At 41.4% G+C, this 16,279-nt stretch overlaps 1 protein-coding gene across 3 annotated transcripts in view; it reads right to left on the bottom strand.

The window, feature by feature from the left end:
- Window positions 1-16,279, bottom strand: part of ARHGEF26 (Rho guanine nucleotide exchange factor 26) — a 67,632-nt gene that overhangs the window by 14,691 nt on the left and 36,662 nt on the right. For all 3 annotated transcript variants that reach the window (XM_079977764.1, XM_079977763.1, XM_079977765.1), the window contains 5 exons: window positions 14,586-14,738; window positions 12,587-12,716; window positions 9,065-9,139; window positions 3,764-3,853; window positions 2,069-2,223 (listed from right to left, as the gene is read on the bottom strand). In XM_079977764.1, coding sequence (XP_079833890.1) covers window positions 2,069-2,223; window positions 3,764-3,853; window positions 9,065-9,139; window positions 12,587-12,716; window positions 14,586-14,738 — 603 coding nt within the window. The remainder of the gene's footprint in view (window positions 1-2,068; window positions 2,224-3,763; window positions 3,854-9,064; window positions 9,140-12,586; window positions 12,717-14,585; window positions 14,739-16,279) is intronic.

Below are 16,279 nucleotides of genomic sequence, written 5' to 3'. Positions count from 1 at the left end.
GTCCAGCAACCCTCTGCTCACGCAGCAGACTTCCGTTTCCAGTTGGGCGACCCTCTGGAGCAGATTTAGGGGGTTTGCAGGGAGAGAAGAGGAAAGGAAAGTCCCATTGTGTGAGCGGCTGGATACAATCTCCAAGCTTTGTACTTTCAGGACCAAAGAAAGTTTAGTGTGGCAGGTGAGAGATGATGCCACTCACTTTCCTGACATGAATCAATTGCTATTCGCTCCAGGTAAGCAGCTAACTGCATCTAATTGCTACCGGTCTCTAACCCTGAACCCCTAGGGTCCCTGAGAGGACATCCCAGAGGCAAAAGGAAGCATCAGATTGCTCTCTGTGTCTCTCAAGGCACAGAGAGAGGTCCAGCCTCAAAGATGCTTTCTTCCAGCTGCTGTGAAAACCTCCATTGACCTATTGGCATTGTGGTGCCAATGTCAGTAGAACCAAGAAGGGAGATAATTATGTCAGCCTTGGAGCTGGCATGCTGAAGTTCCCTCCCATTGTTCTCAAAGGATGTGGCATCAAAATAGCTTCCAGCTCCCTCTGCTTTCCCCACTTTAGTAGTGGAGCCTAAAAATATGAAATCACAGCAAGTCTCAGAGCCATCCCGAATTTACATAACTATAAAAAATGTGTGTTAAATTAATGACTTTAAAAGAAAACCCACCGTCTTTCCTCTGTGGCCTTACTTAAAGGTAAGGTAAAGGTACCCCTGCCCGTACGGGCCAGTCTTGACAGACTCTGGGGTTGTGCGCCCATCTCACTTAAGAGGCCAGGGGCCAGCGCTGTCCGGAGACACTTCCGGGTCACGTGGCCAGCGTGACAAAGCTGCATCTGGCGAGCCAGAGCCGCACACAGAAACGCCATTTACCTTCCTGCTGGTAAGCGGTCCCTATTTATCTACTTGCACCCGGAGGTGCTTTCGAACTGCTAGGTTGGCAGGCGCTGGGACCGAGCAGCGGGAGCGCACCCCGCCGCAGGGATTCGAACCGCCGACCTTTCAATCGGCAAGTCCTAGGCGCTGAGGCTTTAACCCACAGCGCCACCTGCATCCCATGTGGCCTTACTTAGGAACAGACATATAAAGGTCTGCAGCATGAATGTGCATTTTACCCCATTCCAAAGACTCAGGTTATATAACTAATACAAATAAAATACCCCATTGAAGTAAGACACAAAAACAACAATGCACCAACCACCAACGCTAACAACAATTGAAGCGGTACTTCTCAAACATTTTGAAATGGAACCTGCCTGTAAAACGACTCAGCCTTTCAAGACCCCATTTACAAACTAACTACACCTTTAGAGCCCCTATCGCATTAGCAGATGACACTGAGAAAGTTTATGTTGTATTTTTTTCATTCTTGATGACGCCTCTTCCTTAAAGGCGTCCTACAGCAATAGGGTGGAGCTGCTGATCTGAAGAAAGAAAGAAATTCTTCATTTCACAACCCACCCAGGAACAAATCATGACCCACAGTTCAAGAAGCACAAGCGTAAAGAACCATCAGAGTATGTCTAATGCTGCATTTTATCTTCTTATAGATGCTTAGTACTAAACCTGAGTAAATCTCATTGCTCGAATGCCTTTCAGCTTGCTTGCTCGATGTTAAGAGTTACATCTAATTCTTTTAATGATGTTATCTGGTATGCAAAGAATTTGCAATCTTCTTCTTTAAAATGTACACACAGTATTATCCCAGTGCTAAAAGTGGTCCCATCGACAAGACAATTCTGGCATGTACTAGCAATCTATGACTGGATTAATTTTACATCCAATCACCATCACTGGCTGAAGCTTACACCTGTAAGTCCAGTTGAATGCACAGACCGATTAAGTAGATAAAATATTTTAAAGGAGAGCAGGAGGCTGAAAAAGATGTACAAAGGAACTTGCATGAGTTGCCACGTGTCTTTCAAGCATTACATATGTACTCTTCTCTTTACTCCCCTGAATGCCCCATACAATGTGCCCTAAATCCATATCTAAAAGAGGGAGAGCAGGCAGTTATTTTTGATATCTATTTGTCCAGTGCAACAGACTCATGTATCCAGTGCAGCTCTTACCTTTTCTTTTTTGTGATAATGAGGACATCATTGAAGAGGAAGAAGTACACTTGTTGCTTAGAAGTTCTTTTAGAGAAAAGCCCAGTGTCTTCCACATACGCTATCAATTCACCTCTTTTCACTAGCCATCGGGAAGAAGAAACCAATGGAAATGGCTACAAAGTAAGGAAATTGCAATTAAGCCCCTAGTAAGATTTTGTGGTATGTTTTCCCCCTTCCCCCAGAGAGATGCGTGCACATTTATAATAAACTCTGAGCTCCTTCCAAACCTAGAGTTCTGAATACAAAAGGAAAGGAGGAATGCTCTAAAATAATTCCTGAAATAAGTAGTCACTTCAGCTTTTCAAATACCACAATTAGATCAAACAATTTATAAATCACGCAATCTGGTTTACATTAAGAACAAAAGGCACCATCATAATGCAAACCAGCCCTGAGGGCTTTGGAGCGCTTTGTGGCAGGTTGCAAATTGTAAAAAGAAATAAATATCTAATAACATTTAAAAATAAAATAAAAACAACCACTCCTAAGTGAGAGTTTTCATTTGTCCATGATTAGCAAATGACTCAAAGTTTTCTTCTATATGAGCAAAGTATGTTTCTGATTTTGAACAGAAAATGTATGTATCTTTAAAAAAATTCCAAAGAGTATGGGAAATATCCCAACTAAACAGTTATGCTATTGCAGCAACTTTTAGCTGTGCAAAACAGGTTTGCATTAACCATCATTTAAGTGTTGGAGCTGCATGGAGCAAACATGGTTCAAATAGGTTCCCTTTCTCTTCAGCCTCTCTGCTTGAAAGTTGACTAACAAGTCTTACCACTGTTAGCTCACTAAGCTACATCCTGGTTTCTCTGTATATTTAGAATTTTAACCAAGGTTAGGAAACAGTCTGGGTGGCACTACCCACTGAAATGGGATATGAGTGATATCCAACTGAGTCAATTTCAGATGGTTTACTTTCAGTAGACGTAAGTCCAATTATTTTTGAATTATCTGAATATGACCGATATTAACTCCAAAATTCAAGCTAATTACAATTAAACAGATTTTGCCATTGTATCACTGTACAAGCGTTTAGCATTGTGTGTGTGTGTGTGTTGTCTTAAACACACAACATTAAAGTTCTTCAACTAGCAAAAACAAACATGCAGAAAGAGAAAACAATTATTTCCAGGACTCTTTATATTACACTGAATAGGAATTATAGTACAGTCGTACCTTGGAAGTCAAATGGAATCTGTTCTGGAAGTCGGTTTGACTTCCAAAATGTTTGGAAGCCAAAATACAGCTTCTGATTGGCTGCAGGAAGCTCCTGCAGCCAACTGGAAGCCACAGAATTTGCATCAGACATTCGGGTTCCAAAGAATGTTCGCAAACCGCAACAGCCACTTCCGGGTTTGCAGTGTTTGGAATCCAAGGTACGACTGTATATGATATCTGAGGCAAATGTTCAGGTAAGGGAATGTATGTGTTTAAAAAAACAACCAATCATTTTCCTGCTCAATCTGCATGCTTCAAGCACCACTGCCGATTTCAGGATATCAACTTATTTACCACCTCCTAGAACATCCTATCAACAGCCTCTAATTCCCCAGATAATAAACTGAGTTTACTCTAGCTGTGACAGCCCATCATTAAAACTAAGCAAAGGTTAAAGTTTGCACAACAGAAGTATGGAGGCAAATATCACACCTTGATTTTGAATTCCAGCTGGGAGTTGATAGTGTACATCATTTCTGTCCTTTCCATTGTTCGAGCACCTTCATTGCAGAGGCGAACCAACTGGGAAAGAAGACGTTTTATTCAACTGATGTTATTTATATCTATTAAGCTTTCTTGCTTCTCCTTACAGTGCACTATTTTTCAGAGATTCAGAACAGCGGAAAGCGAAAGGGCGGTCAAAGGGATTTGAAAAACACTTACTTTACAGATAACTTATCACAAATTAGCCTTTCCTGCAAACAATTTATATTTTATTAAAAAGAACTGCTATTCACATCAATTTTGAAAACACCAGGCTATAGCCACCCCTACCATTACACAATTCCCTTTGCCTCTTCAGTCACAAACCACAACTCCTTTATGTTTCCTATGCAAAACTTAGAACCCTGATTATGTGTCACCTTGGTAAACATGTTTTCGAAACATGAATATGGGGTAGTAATTTGTAGGGAACAATCTTTGACCAGCACTGGGTGGTTTGGTTCTTCTCTAGAAATATGCTTCTTGGGCTGTTTTCAGCCTTCAAACAGGTTTGCTTCCAGTCTCAAAGCACAGCTACGAAAAAGACAGTCTAGGGACATTTGCCAAGAAGAAATTATGGAGAGTTTTAACTTCTCCCACTCTCTGATTTTCCCCTACAAGCACCATGCACCCCCCCACCCCCCAGCAAGCCACAACATTAGCATTACAAGACAGACTATTTGTCTCATAACGTGAAATTCTATCCTCAGTCCTAGTATAAAGAATAGCAGGTAAACATTTGGACACAAAATGTGGGGCATTTCAAGACAGAAACCAGAGTTGGCATCAATGTGCTCCATACACCCTGAGCTTGACTCAAGTATTCATCATTTCATTCTTTGTTCCATGACGTTAATTTATTCTTTTATCTACTGCTCAGACACACTTGCAATGGGAAACATGGACCAAGCCATAGTAAAATGCCACTGTTCCTTTAATATATGTGGATAACAAAGGGTACATTCTAGTCAATTTTAAGCACCTTGAAGCCCTGCTGACTTAACTTTGGCAGGATAAGACCTCAAGTAAGGAAACATTGTGGGTTAAAGCACTTGTGCTGTTGCATTACATATAAGCCACATTAGCAACTCACAGCCACTTTTGTGTGTTTTTCAGAAGTCAGTAAGGTTTTAAAAAAGGTAACAAAGCCAAGTAATGCTAAATTTTAATATGCTAAACTATGAGAATGAGCCTCAGGTTCACACATTTCCCCCTCCCTTCTCATCTGCAAGCATGAAAAGGAGACTGGAAGCATTGATCCTTGGTTCAAATCAGTGTTTCCAGCTGTTTGTGGACTACACCTAGCTAGCAGGATGATGGGATTTGTAGTACCCCAAAAAAACAGCTGGAGACGCAATTTGGGAAACACTCGTTTAACCAACCAGATTTTTTCATTGCATCTGAAGAGGAATCATTGTGGTTTTTTTTTAAAAAAACTAGCTAAGGAAAAAAATCAGGACCCCACTTTAGGCTCTTGCTTGTTCCTTTGAAGCCCCCACCCACTTACCCACACTGCATCTGCAATAGGGTGGTTGGGTGCACCAAAATGGCCTCGTGAGCCAAATGGGAAGGCCTAGAAGGCCAGGTTTGGCCCACAGGCTACTCCTGATTTAAACTAACCGGTCTGTCCTTGTCAGATGAAGCAACAGCCAGCCATTAGTTTAAAAATGGAAGTGGATACTTTCCCCTCTGCTGTCCTATTCCAGTGCAGCCATGAAGCGACTGGAAGCACATGAACCAAAGGCTTGCCCATGATTGTCTTCATATCATTATTGTTTAGAACAGGCATCCCCAAACTCGGCCCTCCTGAGTTTTTTTGGGACTACAATTCCCATCACCCCTGACCACTGGTCCTGTTAGCTATGGATGATGGGAGTTGTAGTCCCAAAACATCTGGAGAGCTAAGTTTTGGGGATGCCTGGTTTAGAATTACATATGAACCAAGCCAGTGATACCTTTTAAAAATAAAGGTGCCTAATCAAGTTTTGCAATTAATATTGGACATTTAACTAACACTTGCAATACCACTGGTGTCTCCTGAAGACCTTTTTATGCCAACAGGCCTATGCTGTTGTTTAAATTTTAATGATTAATTTATATTGTTTTTGTGGTGCTTTATTGTGTGTATTTGCACACCTCTTTGATATTCTAGGGACATGGGTGGCGCTGTGGGTTAAACCACAGAGCCTGGGGCTTGCCGATCAGAAGGTCGGCGGTTCGAATCCCCGCGACGGGGTGAGCTCCCGTTGCTCAGTCCCTGCTCCTGCCAACCTAGCAGTTCTAAAGCACCTCAAAGTGCAAGTAGATAAATAGGTACTGCTCTGGCGGGAAGGTAAACGGTGTTTCCGTGTGCTGCTCTGGTTCGTCAGAAGCAGCTTTGTCATGCTGGCCACATGAAAAGCAGCCAATAAAGCGAGATGAGCGCCGCAACCTCAGAGTCGGCCACTACTGGACCTAATGGTCAGGGGTCCCTTTACCTTTACTTGATATTTTACACAAGTTGGCAGTATGCAAATACTTTTATAAATCATGGTGAGGAACAGAAAACTTTTTTTTTAGGGGGGGTGGGAATGGGAAGTTTGTAAGATTTTCTCTCTCGTTCTTCCCCCCCCCCTAAAGCAATGATCAAAACTCCTGAACCACAATAGTGTAGGCCATCAACTCACACCGTTTCCCAGATATCGTTCCACAAAAAGCATCATTAAGAAAGATATTGATGGTGAGCACTATTGCCTTTGCCAATACTCGCTACAACAGCAATAAAGCAAGTGATTTCTATATACGTCCCTATTATGGCTTTACAGACCTACACTACCCCATTTTCAGGGGAGAAGGAATCCACCTGGAGCTTCTGTGATAGAAAGCAGTTACGTTAGCAATTTCTATTTCTAGCGATTTTGTGTGTAGGAGGCATATTAAGCTATTTTCTCCCTAGCAGCCAATGAATTCAGTGCAAGTAATGAGTAATTTGGAGAAGATGAAGATAAAGACTTTTTAAAAAGGCCCTAAGGGTATATTCTGCCTGAGAACTATTTGGCAAACTGTTAGCAAGCCATCAGAAGCATTTTTTATGAGCCAAAGATAAAAGTCAGGCTTATCAGTGATAATTTAGTGACAACCTCACAGGGTGAAGCAGTACTAGGCAAGGAAAATGGAATTTCTTCTCCTCTTTCCTGGTCTGAATTTTATGCACATCACTCTGCTGTCCTCACAGTTAACTCTCACAATATTGCCTGCATAATATTACCTTGCAACATCAGCATGCAAAGCTTGTCCCTCAATAACCGTATCTGATTTAACCAATTTCCATATTTCTTCCCCCAACCCCCGTAACATTATTTTTTTGCTTTTTCCTTTCTAAATCTCACTGTTTTAAAAAAGTGGAAATTTGCCTGCATATTAACGACTTAAGTGTAGTCCAGAATCCACATAGCCTTAGGCAAAGCCCAACTTTAAAAAGTTGGAATGCATATATCCAAAACATAAAAACCCAGCCCTTCTGATGTGTCTATATTCTGATGTACCTATTTTCTTCTTTTCTTTCTTAACGTTTTACTGATTTTGTTGTTGTAATAAACAATTAACTATCCCAACGTCTTCACCCGCTGTTCTTACTCCTTGATCCACAAGCAAAATGGGAAGGGAGAAAACAGGGCAGGGTGGGGGAAGCTGTGGGGAATTTACTTAGGTTATATATGAATGAGGAAAAATAAGGTAGAATGAGGAAAAATAAAAGTAGAGGAAATAAGGGGATGAAAGGTGAAGAACTGGACTGGAGAATGCATGACAACACTGGAGACAATTGCAAGGCAATAGTGAGATATGTAAAAGTCAGGCTGCATGGGAAGGAAGCTCATCTTTACTGATGCAGCTGTTGAAATCCACCATATTTTGGGTGCCCATAAGAAGGTAATATAGCTAAGGCTCTATAAATTCACTCAGATACTTCCTAGTAGTGAGTACCCTGGTATATTCACAGCTTGCAGGAGGGAAACCACACCTCCTTTCAGTAGCGTAGCAACCCACAACGGCACCTGGGGTGGATCCAAGTTGTTGAGCTTAAAACAGTCACAAAATGGTGGCAGATCAAGACAGTTTGGCAAAAACCAGCTGGCAGTTACTGACAACATATTCTGTTGATATTAAACCCATCATTGGAAATTGATAAATTCTTCACCAGCCTTCTCCTTGTGGCATTTGCTCCGGAGGTGCTGTGGCTCAGCCTCCCCAGTGTAGGCAAAATTTGCTGATTCAGGGGCTCTAACAATGGGAAGCGGTTTTCCTTTATCCCTTACCATTGTCACAGGCCTCTAAAAATTTCTACCCTTCATCTGTAACTCCTTCTCCCATTCTTTCATACACAACTTGCGCCCTATTCGCTCCCTCAAAGCAATGCACATTTCTTTCCCCCTCATTCTTTACATTTCCTACCCACTAAAAAAAGCCTCTCACTCTTTTCCTCTTCCTTTTCGTTCTGAGTTTATTTAAAATCATACTAATTACAATTAGTAACATTAGCCTTTAATTTCAGTTTCTAATTTTACTTCAACACCTCTTCTGGCTCTTTTCATTCAGAGGAAGGAGAATTTCCTTCCTGCCTCCTCCCGGCTGAACTTTTCTCTCTGCTACATTTATTCAGCAAGGAGTTTCTGGTGCTGGCACTGGTCCATTCGAAAGGCTGTGACACAGCCAGGAGACTAGTAAAGGCAAATGACAAGACACACGACATGCTGTGGCACTGAAAGTGGCTCAAGATCCACAAATGGTGGAAATTTGCCAGGTACCAAAATATGTGGAACAGTGGCTTTTGCTGAATGAGTTTTAGATACGAGCCTTGAGCGCTGTTCTTTCTCCAGAACAACTGGGACAGACAAGAGTCTCAATTATCCCGGGTTAAGCAGTTCAGAACATCAAAGATTCAAGCCACTGACATTACAATAATGGCATACTGATTTAGTTAAGCATTTCAGCCATAAATAAACCTATGTTAAAAATTATTTACACCAAGAGCCATGTTGTTCTCCATTTCCAGCTTTGTAATGGACTTTAAAAACAACAACCCATTAATAGAATTGTCTCATGTAATTCTGATGGAAATGTAGCTGCATGGAATGTACGTAGGTGTTGTGGTCCACGGAGCTCAGCAAGTCTTACTTCAAATAAGTGTGCATGATTGGGCTTCAGCCAAAACATCAAAAAGTTATACGAAAAGTTTGGACAATGGATACAGAACAGAGGATCTAAACCTACCTTGCTTACTTCTTTTAAAGCTCGTTTGCAAGCTTCGTATTTTGGTGACTCTTTGGGCGTTTTCTGGCAAATAGTCTGAAACAAGAAGTAAGCCTATTTAGAGGGGTGTAAATTAAGGTCCACAATGATATGGCATTTCACATTGCATTTGCACAAAGCTGAAAAGTTCAATATTGCGGGGCATGTGTGGGGAATTTCTCACTCTCCAGATGATGCTTAAGTGCAACTCCCATCACTCCTAGCCATTGGCCATTGCTGATGGGAGTTGAAGTGCAGCAACACAATGAGGGCCAAAGATCTCCCAAGATCCGTTTTCAAGAATCAAAATGTACCACCACCCAGAGCACCAATGGGAACATGGCAATGTATGTTGTTATTTCTCTCCAGGAGTTACCATTCATTTGAAACTCAGTCTCAATACTTGATAAGAGGGAAGGATTGCCTTCTGATTGACTAAGGGAAGTGGTTGGACCCCTGGGTAACAAGGGAGTCAAAGGTGGTACTAAAGGACAATTGCAGAAAAGCTGAATGAACTCTTCACATCTGTCTTCACAATGAAATATACAGTGCATATTCCAGTGCCTGAACTAACTTTTGCAGGAAGGGAGTCTGAGGCACCCAGTGGTGACAACAGATTAAGCTCTAGGCCTAACGGAGAAAAGAAAAGCTGGCAAATCACTGGGTCCAGATGGTACCTATCTAGAAATCCTCAAATACTTCCAATGCCTCTGAATACTACCTGTTGGGAATTGCAGGTGGAGCAGGGTGCTCTTGTGCTCATATCCTGCTTTCAGACTTCTCACAAGTATTTGGTTGGCCACTGTGAGAACAGGATGCTTAACTAGATGTGCCATTGGCCTGATCCAGCAAACTCTTATGTTCTTACCTCTAACCAGGAAGAAGTCCCCCAAGCCCCATTTTCAGTTATACTTAACACACTTCCCTCCCTTCCTTTCTACTTCCAAGATGGAAATGCCTCCTTCCCATCCCATGCCAACTCTAACAAGAAACTGATTCCAAGTATTTCATTAGTGAAGCACCAATATATTTGCAATTCAGAACTTTTGAGATAGCAAGTGTAATTCAAAAATTTCTCTTTCTGAGGAACACCATAAAAGTAAAAGGAGTCTGATCGTTACATCAACATTTTGTAGACTTGCTTTCATTAGCAAGCTATGAAAACAAAGCAGAACCAAAGCAAACATCCTGCACTGATATGTTTCTAATGACAAGGGGGACGTAGTATGTTTTTTTGTGAGAGAAGCCAAAATGCTATATTAAACAGTTCCCTTGCAGTATGTTGCTTTTACAGGCGGAATGTAGTTCAGAGAATAATGATTCCTGAATTGCTGGCACACAGACCTGAGCAAAATTAATTACAACGAAAAGGTCTTCATGAAGAACAGACCTAGTGCTGATTGGTATAGAGAGTTATGGAGGCAGGAGATCCACCTCCTGCTGAGTCACTCAGACCTTTGCAGTTTAGATTTTGCCTCTATCGTTAAGCAGGGACAGTAGTAAAGTTTTTGAAGTAAAGAGGGTATCAACTTTGCGAAACACTTGATCCTTTTAAAAGTTTAATGTATTGCCATCACAATTATGCCAAAGCTGAAATTATCACATAGGCTGCTAAATAGCTTCTGAGCTAAGTTCAAGGAGCTGGTAAAAGGTAAAGGTAAAGGTACCCCTGCCCGTACGGGCCAGTCTTGACAGACTCTGGGGTTGTGCGCCCATCTCACTTAAGAGGCCAGGGGCCAGCGCTGTCCGGAGACACTTCCGGGTCACGTGGCCAGTGTGACATCGCTGCTCTGGCCAGAGCCAGAGCCAGAGCCGCACACGGAAACGCCGTTTACCTTCCCGCTGGTAAGCGGTCCCTATTTATCTACTTGCACCCGGAGGTGCTTTCGAACTGCTAGGTTGGCAGGCGCTGGGACCGAGCAGCGGGAGCGCACCCCGCCGCAGGGATTCGAACCGCCGACCTTTCGATCGGCAAGTCCTAGGCGCTGAGGCTTTAACCCACAGCGCCACCTGCGTCCCATCAAGGAGCTGGTACACGTGTGCAAATCCATATACAGCTCTGATGTCAGAATCAGGCCTTCATTGTAGCAGCACCTACCTGAACTCCCTCCTACTATATCAGACAAGTGTCTTATGGCTGGTACCTGTTGGAGATGTTCCTCTTCTTCTAAACAAATACAAATTTCAGCTCTTTCTGTATGCTATATGCAATGAAATTTAAATACTCTGAAGTGTCTGGATGAGGATTTATTTTGGGAAACACCTCTCAACGAAACAATGTTTTCACATCAAGTGTTAAGGCTGAAACCCTGATGCGCAGCAATTTATTTAAAAAAGGGAATGTTAGCAATTAAGATGACTAAGAACTATATTTTACATTTCTTAAATTTGACTGCCTTTTACATAAGTTCTCAACAGAGTGCTTTCACAGAAGTAAATTAGTGCTTTCTCCTAATTACATCCTAGTTGATGGAGCATTACTTTAGACATATGACAACTGGTTTAAAATTGACTATTTTTTACTTGAAACTGCTATGAAAACTTCTTTCATATAATTTCCCCTCTTAAACTGAGAATTGTTATACGACGTTCAGCTATAAAAGCCATTGCTTCAGTATTTTACAAGTAAATACAGTGGTACCTCTGGTTACGAACTTAATTCGTTCTGGAGGTCTGTTCTTAACCTGAAACTGTTCTTAACCTGAGGTACCACTTTAGCTAATGGGGCCTCCTGCTGCTGCCGCCACATGATTTCTGTTCTCATCTTGAGGTAAAGTTCTTAACCCGAGGTACTACTTCCAGGTTAGTGGAGTCTGTAACCTGAGGTGTTTGTAACTCGAGGTGTTTGTAACCCGAGGTACCACTGTAATGACATTCCCATAATATTAATAATAAAACAGTCCCAGCATAAAAAGAATTTTGCTGGATGAGGACAAAGGCCTATCTAGGCCGCCATCTTGTTTCCTACAGTGGACAACCAGATGCCTATAGGAAGCCCTCAAGCAGGCAATAATCCTGTCCCACAGTTGTTCCTAACTGATATTGAGAAGCATGGTGCATCTGAGCATGGAGTTATGACCATCATGACAAGTAACTATTGATAGCCATCCTTCATCAAAGAAACATCAAATTCAGGTACAGAAGTAAGGCCCATTACTGGCAAGAGTGGGGGAAAAACAATGACTGCAATCCAACGCACAGTTAATATACCTAAATCCCAGAGAGGTTGATGGGACCTAGGCTGCCCAGCAGAAAGTCTCCCTCAGACCAGCGATCACATGCCTGAGCAGACATCAGGTGTTAACAATGTCCAAATCAGGGCACCCGGTGCAATGGACACTCATGCCAAAAATGAATAGGAAAACCTAGACTTTTTCTTAACAACAAGGCAATCAACAGTAAAAAAAAAAAAAGCTGAGCTAAAATGGTGGTGGCAGCAGCCAAACATGGTTTCTAAAACCAACTTTAAACACAGATATACAGTTTGAAATATGCCGCTCTTACATCCATCAGCAGCGGAAGTCGCGTGACCCTCTGCATTGGGAGAATGAGGAAAGAAATCATAGGTAAGTTTCTGCATTCTTCTTGGGACTCAATCCGCGACAATACTTCCTTGAATGCTGGATTTGTAGCCCTAACCAAAAACAACAATAATTTTAAAGAGAGAATTAATTTAGAAGTTACTTATGAATCCTATGAATTTTTTGTTCGGTGATTTGTCAGGTACTTTCCCAGAAACTGTGCTAATGCTTTTCTGTGCCTAAGATTCCCCAACCTCGTATGGACAATGCTGAGCTAGGTAGACCAATGGTCTGACTTAGAATAAGGAAGCTTCCTGTTTCTACACATGGAAATGCATCATGAAACAGTAGGCACTGCTTCTCCTGTGTCACTGATAGGAACTAAGGAACACAGATCCCTTACACTGAGTCCATCAAGCTCTGTACTGTCTACTATGACTGGCAGATGCTCTTCGGGATTTCAGACAGAGGTCTCTTCCCAGCCCGATCTTTAGACGTTGGAAACAGTACCTGGGACCTCCTGCCTGCAAAGCACATTGCTCTGCCAATGAGCTCTGGTCCTTCATCCACCAAATTCCTCAATTACTTTCCTCTCTTGTTTGTTACAGGACAAATTCACAAGAAGCTGCGGGGAAAGGTGAGCAGGAGGAAGGACTGGTGAAGAAATGGGGTTTGAGGATCAGCAGCTGGAAACTCCTCCAATGCCTTGTACCATTTTGCATCTATAGAAACCATTTACAGGCAAGGAACATGCAACTCTATAGCCACATTCGAATTTCTGCTCAATAAGCTGACACATGAATGACTTTTTAGCCTACGTGCACAGACCCTTCGTTCTTCTCTTTGCCTAAACCAGTAAACAAACCAGGAACTCCTTCCTTCCATTAGCTATGGTGTCCCATTCTACCCAAACTGGAAAAATGTTGTTAGCAGCTCCAGAACAAGGCAAGGATATTCAACCATGATTTAAAGCTCACTAAATATCCCAACTTTTGTTCTGAAGCTATTAACTAGAAACTTCTTCCGGTTTAGTAAAATATAGTTCACTGAAGAACTTTGGAGTTTGCTTGCCATTTTTGGACAAAGGGCTTGTTCGTGCTTTGGCATATTAAGTCAAAATATTATCATCTGAACTCTCCTCTGTGTGTGTGTGTGTGTGTGTGTGTGTGTGTGTGTGTGTTATCAATCTCTCAAATCTGCAGTAATAATATTAAATGCAGGATTTGAGCAAAATCAAGATCTCTGCAGCTAGTGCAACCCACCTCCTGCCGTGAGTTCTGCTGAATGAAGCAGAACATATTAAGGAACTATGAATTATGAATAATTAATTGCCTAATTCAGACCTTGTCCTTTTAAGTTGCAAACATTTGAATTAAAAGGGCTATTTCATTTATCAGGAAAAGGGAACTTCAGGCCCAGTTGGAAATGTGGTCCTCCAGAATTCTCTACAGTGGTACCTTGGTTCTCGAACTTAATCCGTTCCGGGAGTCCGTTCAACTCCCAAAACCATTCAAAAACCAAGGAGTGGCATCCGATTGGCTGAAGGAGCTTCCTGCACTCAAGTGGAAGCTACGTCGGACATTCAGCTTCTGAAAAACATTCGCAAACCAGAACACTTACTTCTGGGTTTGTGGCATTTGGGAGCCGATTTGTTCAGCAACTAAGCCATTTGGGAACCAAGGTTTGACTGTATATGGTCCCTGGGACTCTCCTGAGGCTATACTCTTTACTTGCCCTACCTTTTGGCCTCCTTGAGTGTTTTTGCCTGTCTGGAATATGCTGCTGAACTCTTATAATGCTTCTTTGCTTGTCTTGGAATTACCCAATAGTAGAAACGTAAAATTTACATTTGTTGCTTTGCCTTTGGCTCTACTCACCACACCCATGTGGCCCCACTGGAAGATTTTACAGAAGGAAATGGGCTCATCAGGATAAAAAAAGATTGCATACCCATGATATAAATAGCAACTTCAATTACTTACAGTAGTTTCTGGAGTGTTCGCTGCTGGTAGACTTCATTTGTGCAATATTTCACATAAGGGTCAAAGGTTGATGCAGTATGCTTTTCCACAATATCACTGATATCATCTATGAAGATATTATTCTGATGCCTTGCTTCAAGCTCTCTAAAGAACCTAAAATGGAACAGAGCAAATTTACAAAACATAATTTATCAGTATATTATCTGAAAGGCTAAGAGGTCTTTAAGTGACTTCATAACCAAATAATTATATGCTGCAGTACAGAGATAACTAGAACAGCCTACAGAATCTCATGCCAGAGCCATGACCTGTCTCTTTCTCTGAAAATCATACATATGCTTTTATTGCCAGTAGAAATTGGTGTTCGTGTTCATGTGTGTGTGTGTGTGTGTGTGTGTGTGTGAGAGAGAGAGAGAGAGAGAGAGAGAGAGAGAGAGAGAGAGAATGGAAGATAAATGAATAACCTACTACAATACAGATGACAAACCAACATATTTCACTGACTACATTACAAGGAACTGAACCAAAAGGAATGTAGGACTATGAATTCATTCTGAATAAAGGAAAGCTTAAACTGAATGGAGCCCATTCCTTGCTTATTTGTACCATTTGGGATGGGCATGGGAGATTAGCTGCCTTGAGTGGCAACAGGAACAAGTAGCTACTCCTGGCAGCTGCCACCCACCCCCTCCCCATGCTCCAGACGCTGTATTGTTTCTGTGCACTGTCCTCCCCCACTGAAAAAAAAGGTAGTTACCATTTCCCCCCAAAATGTACAAAAATGACACCATGTATAACAAAGATAGCTAATGTAGCAAAGTTGAATTTGAATTACAAAACTAATGAAATTGTAATGAATTTATATCAAAGTCGCAATGAATATGAATGGCATACTGAAACAGATTGTATTTTTTATTTTTGCACGCCTCTGGTTCAAGGAATATACCCATTGTACTGCTTCTATGTAAAAATGAAAATATAGAAGGTGTAAAGTATTCATGAATCGTATAAACTGAACTGCTAATGCATTCAAGATTTTTATGATAAACAGATCCAAATGGAGATGAAATCATGTTTTCTATAAAATGTTGCATACTTTCTATGCTATTTTATTCACAGTGAAAATATAAAGTCCTCAAATAATATAAACACCATGCAGAAATTTGAATGTAAGTCTTCCACTCAAATGTAACTTCACAGCACTTATCTAGAGAACATGATGTGTCTACTTCCTATGTTTCCGCTACTGTAAAAAAGAACCATGAAATTTGTTCTCTATAGCCAAGTGGACTTTTTATACATTTATTCCTATTATTTCCTTGAAGACTGCTGTTACTGCAAGCCAAGGTTTGGTTTGTGGCTTCACTGGATTCTAATCTTTGAAATATCTGGTTATGTGTTATTTCTTATATTACTTATTGCATGTTGCTATTTGTAGGTTTTTTAAGTAATTGAATTTATATCAATATATAATTCCTGGGCAACTATTTATATGTTACTTAAATAGTGGGAGAGCAAGCCACAACTTATGGTGCGCCAAGCCAAATATTAAGTACAAGGAGCTGAACAGTGACCTGTTTTTGCTGCCCATGACTGTAATGATGATGATGATGATGATGATGCATAGCCAAGCACCAAATCCACAAGTTGTGTTTAGTGAATTACTGCTGTTTTTGGAAGGAAGAGCCACAGCT

This window comes from Podarcis cretensis (genome assembly GCF_951804945.1).
Source record: "Podarcis cretensis genome assembly, chromosome: 5".
Lineage (NCBI taxonomy): Eukaryota > Metazoa > Chordata > Lepidosauria > Squamata > Lacertidae > Podarcis > Podarcis cretensis.
This window is presented reverse-complemented; position numbering and strand designations above follow the sequence as displayed.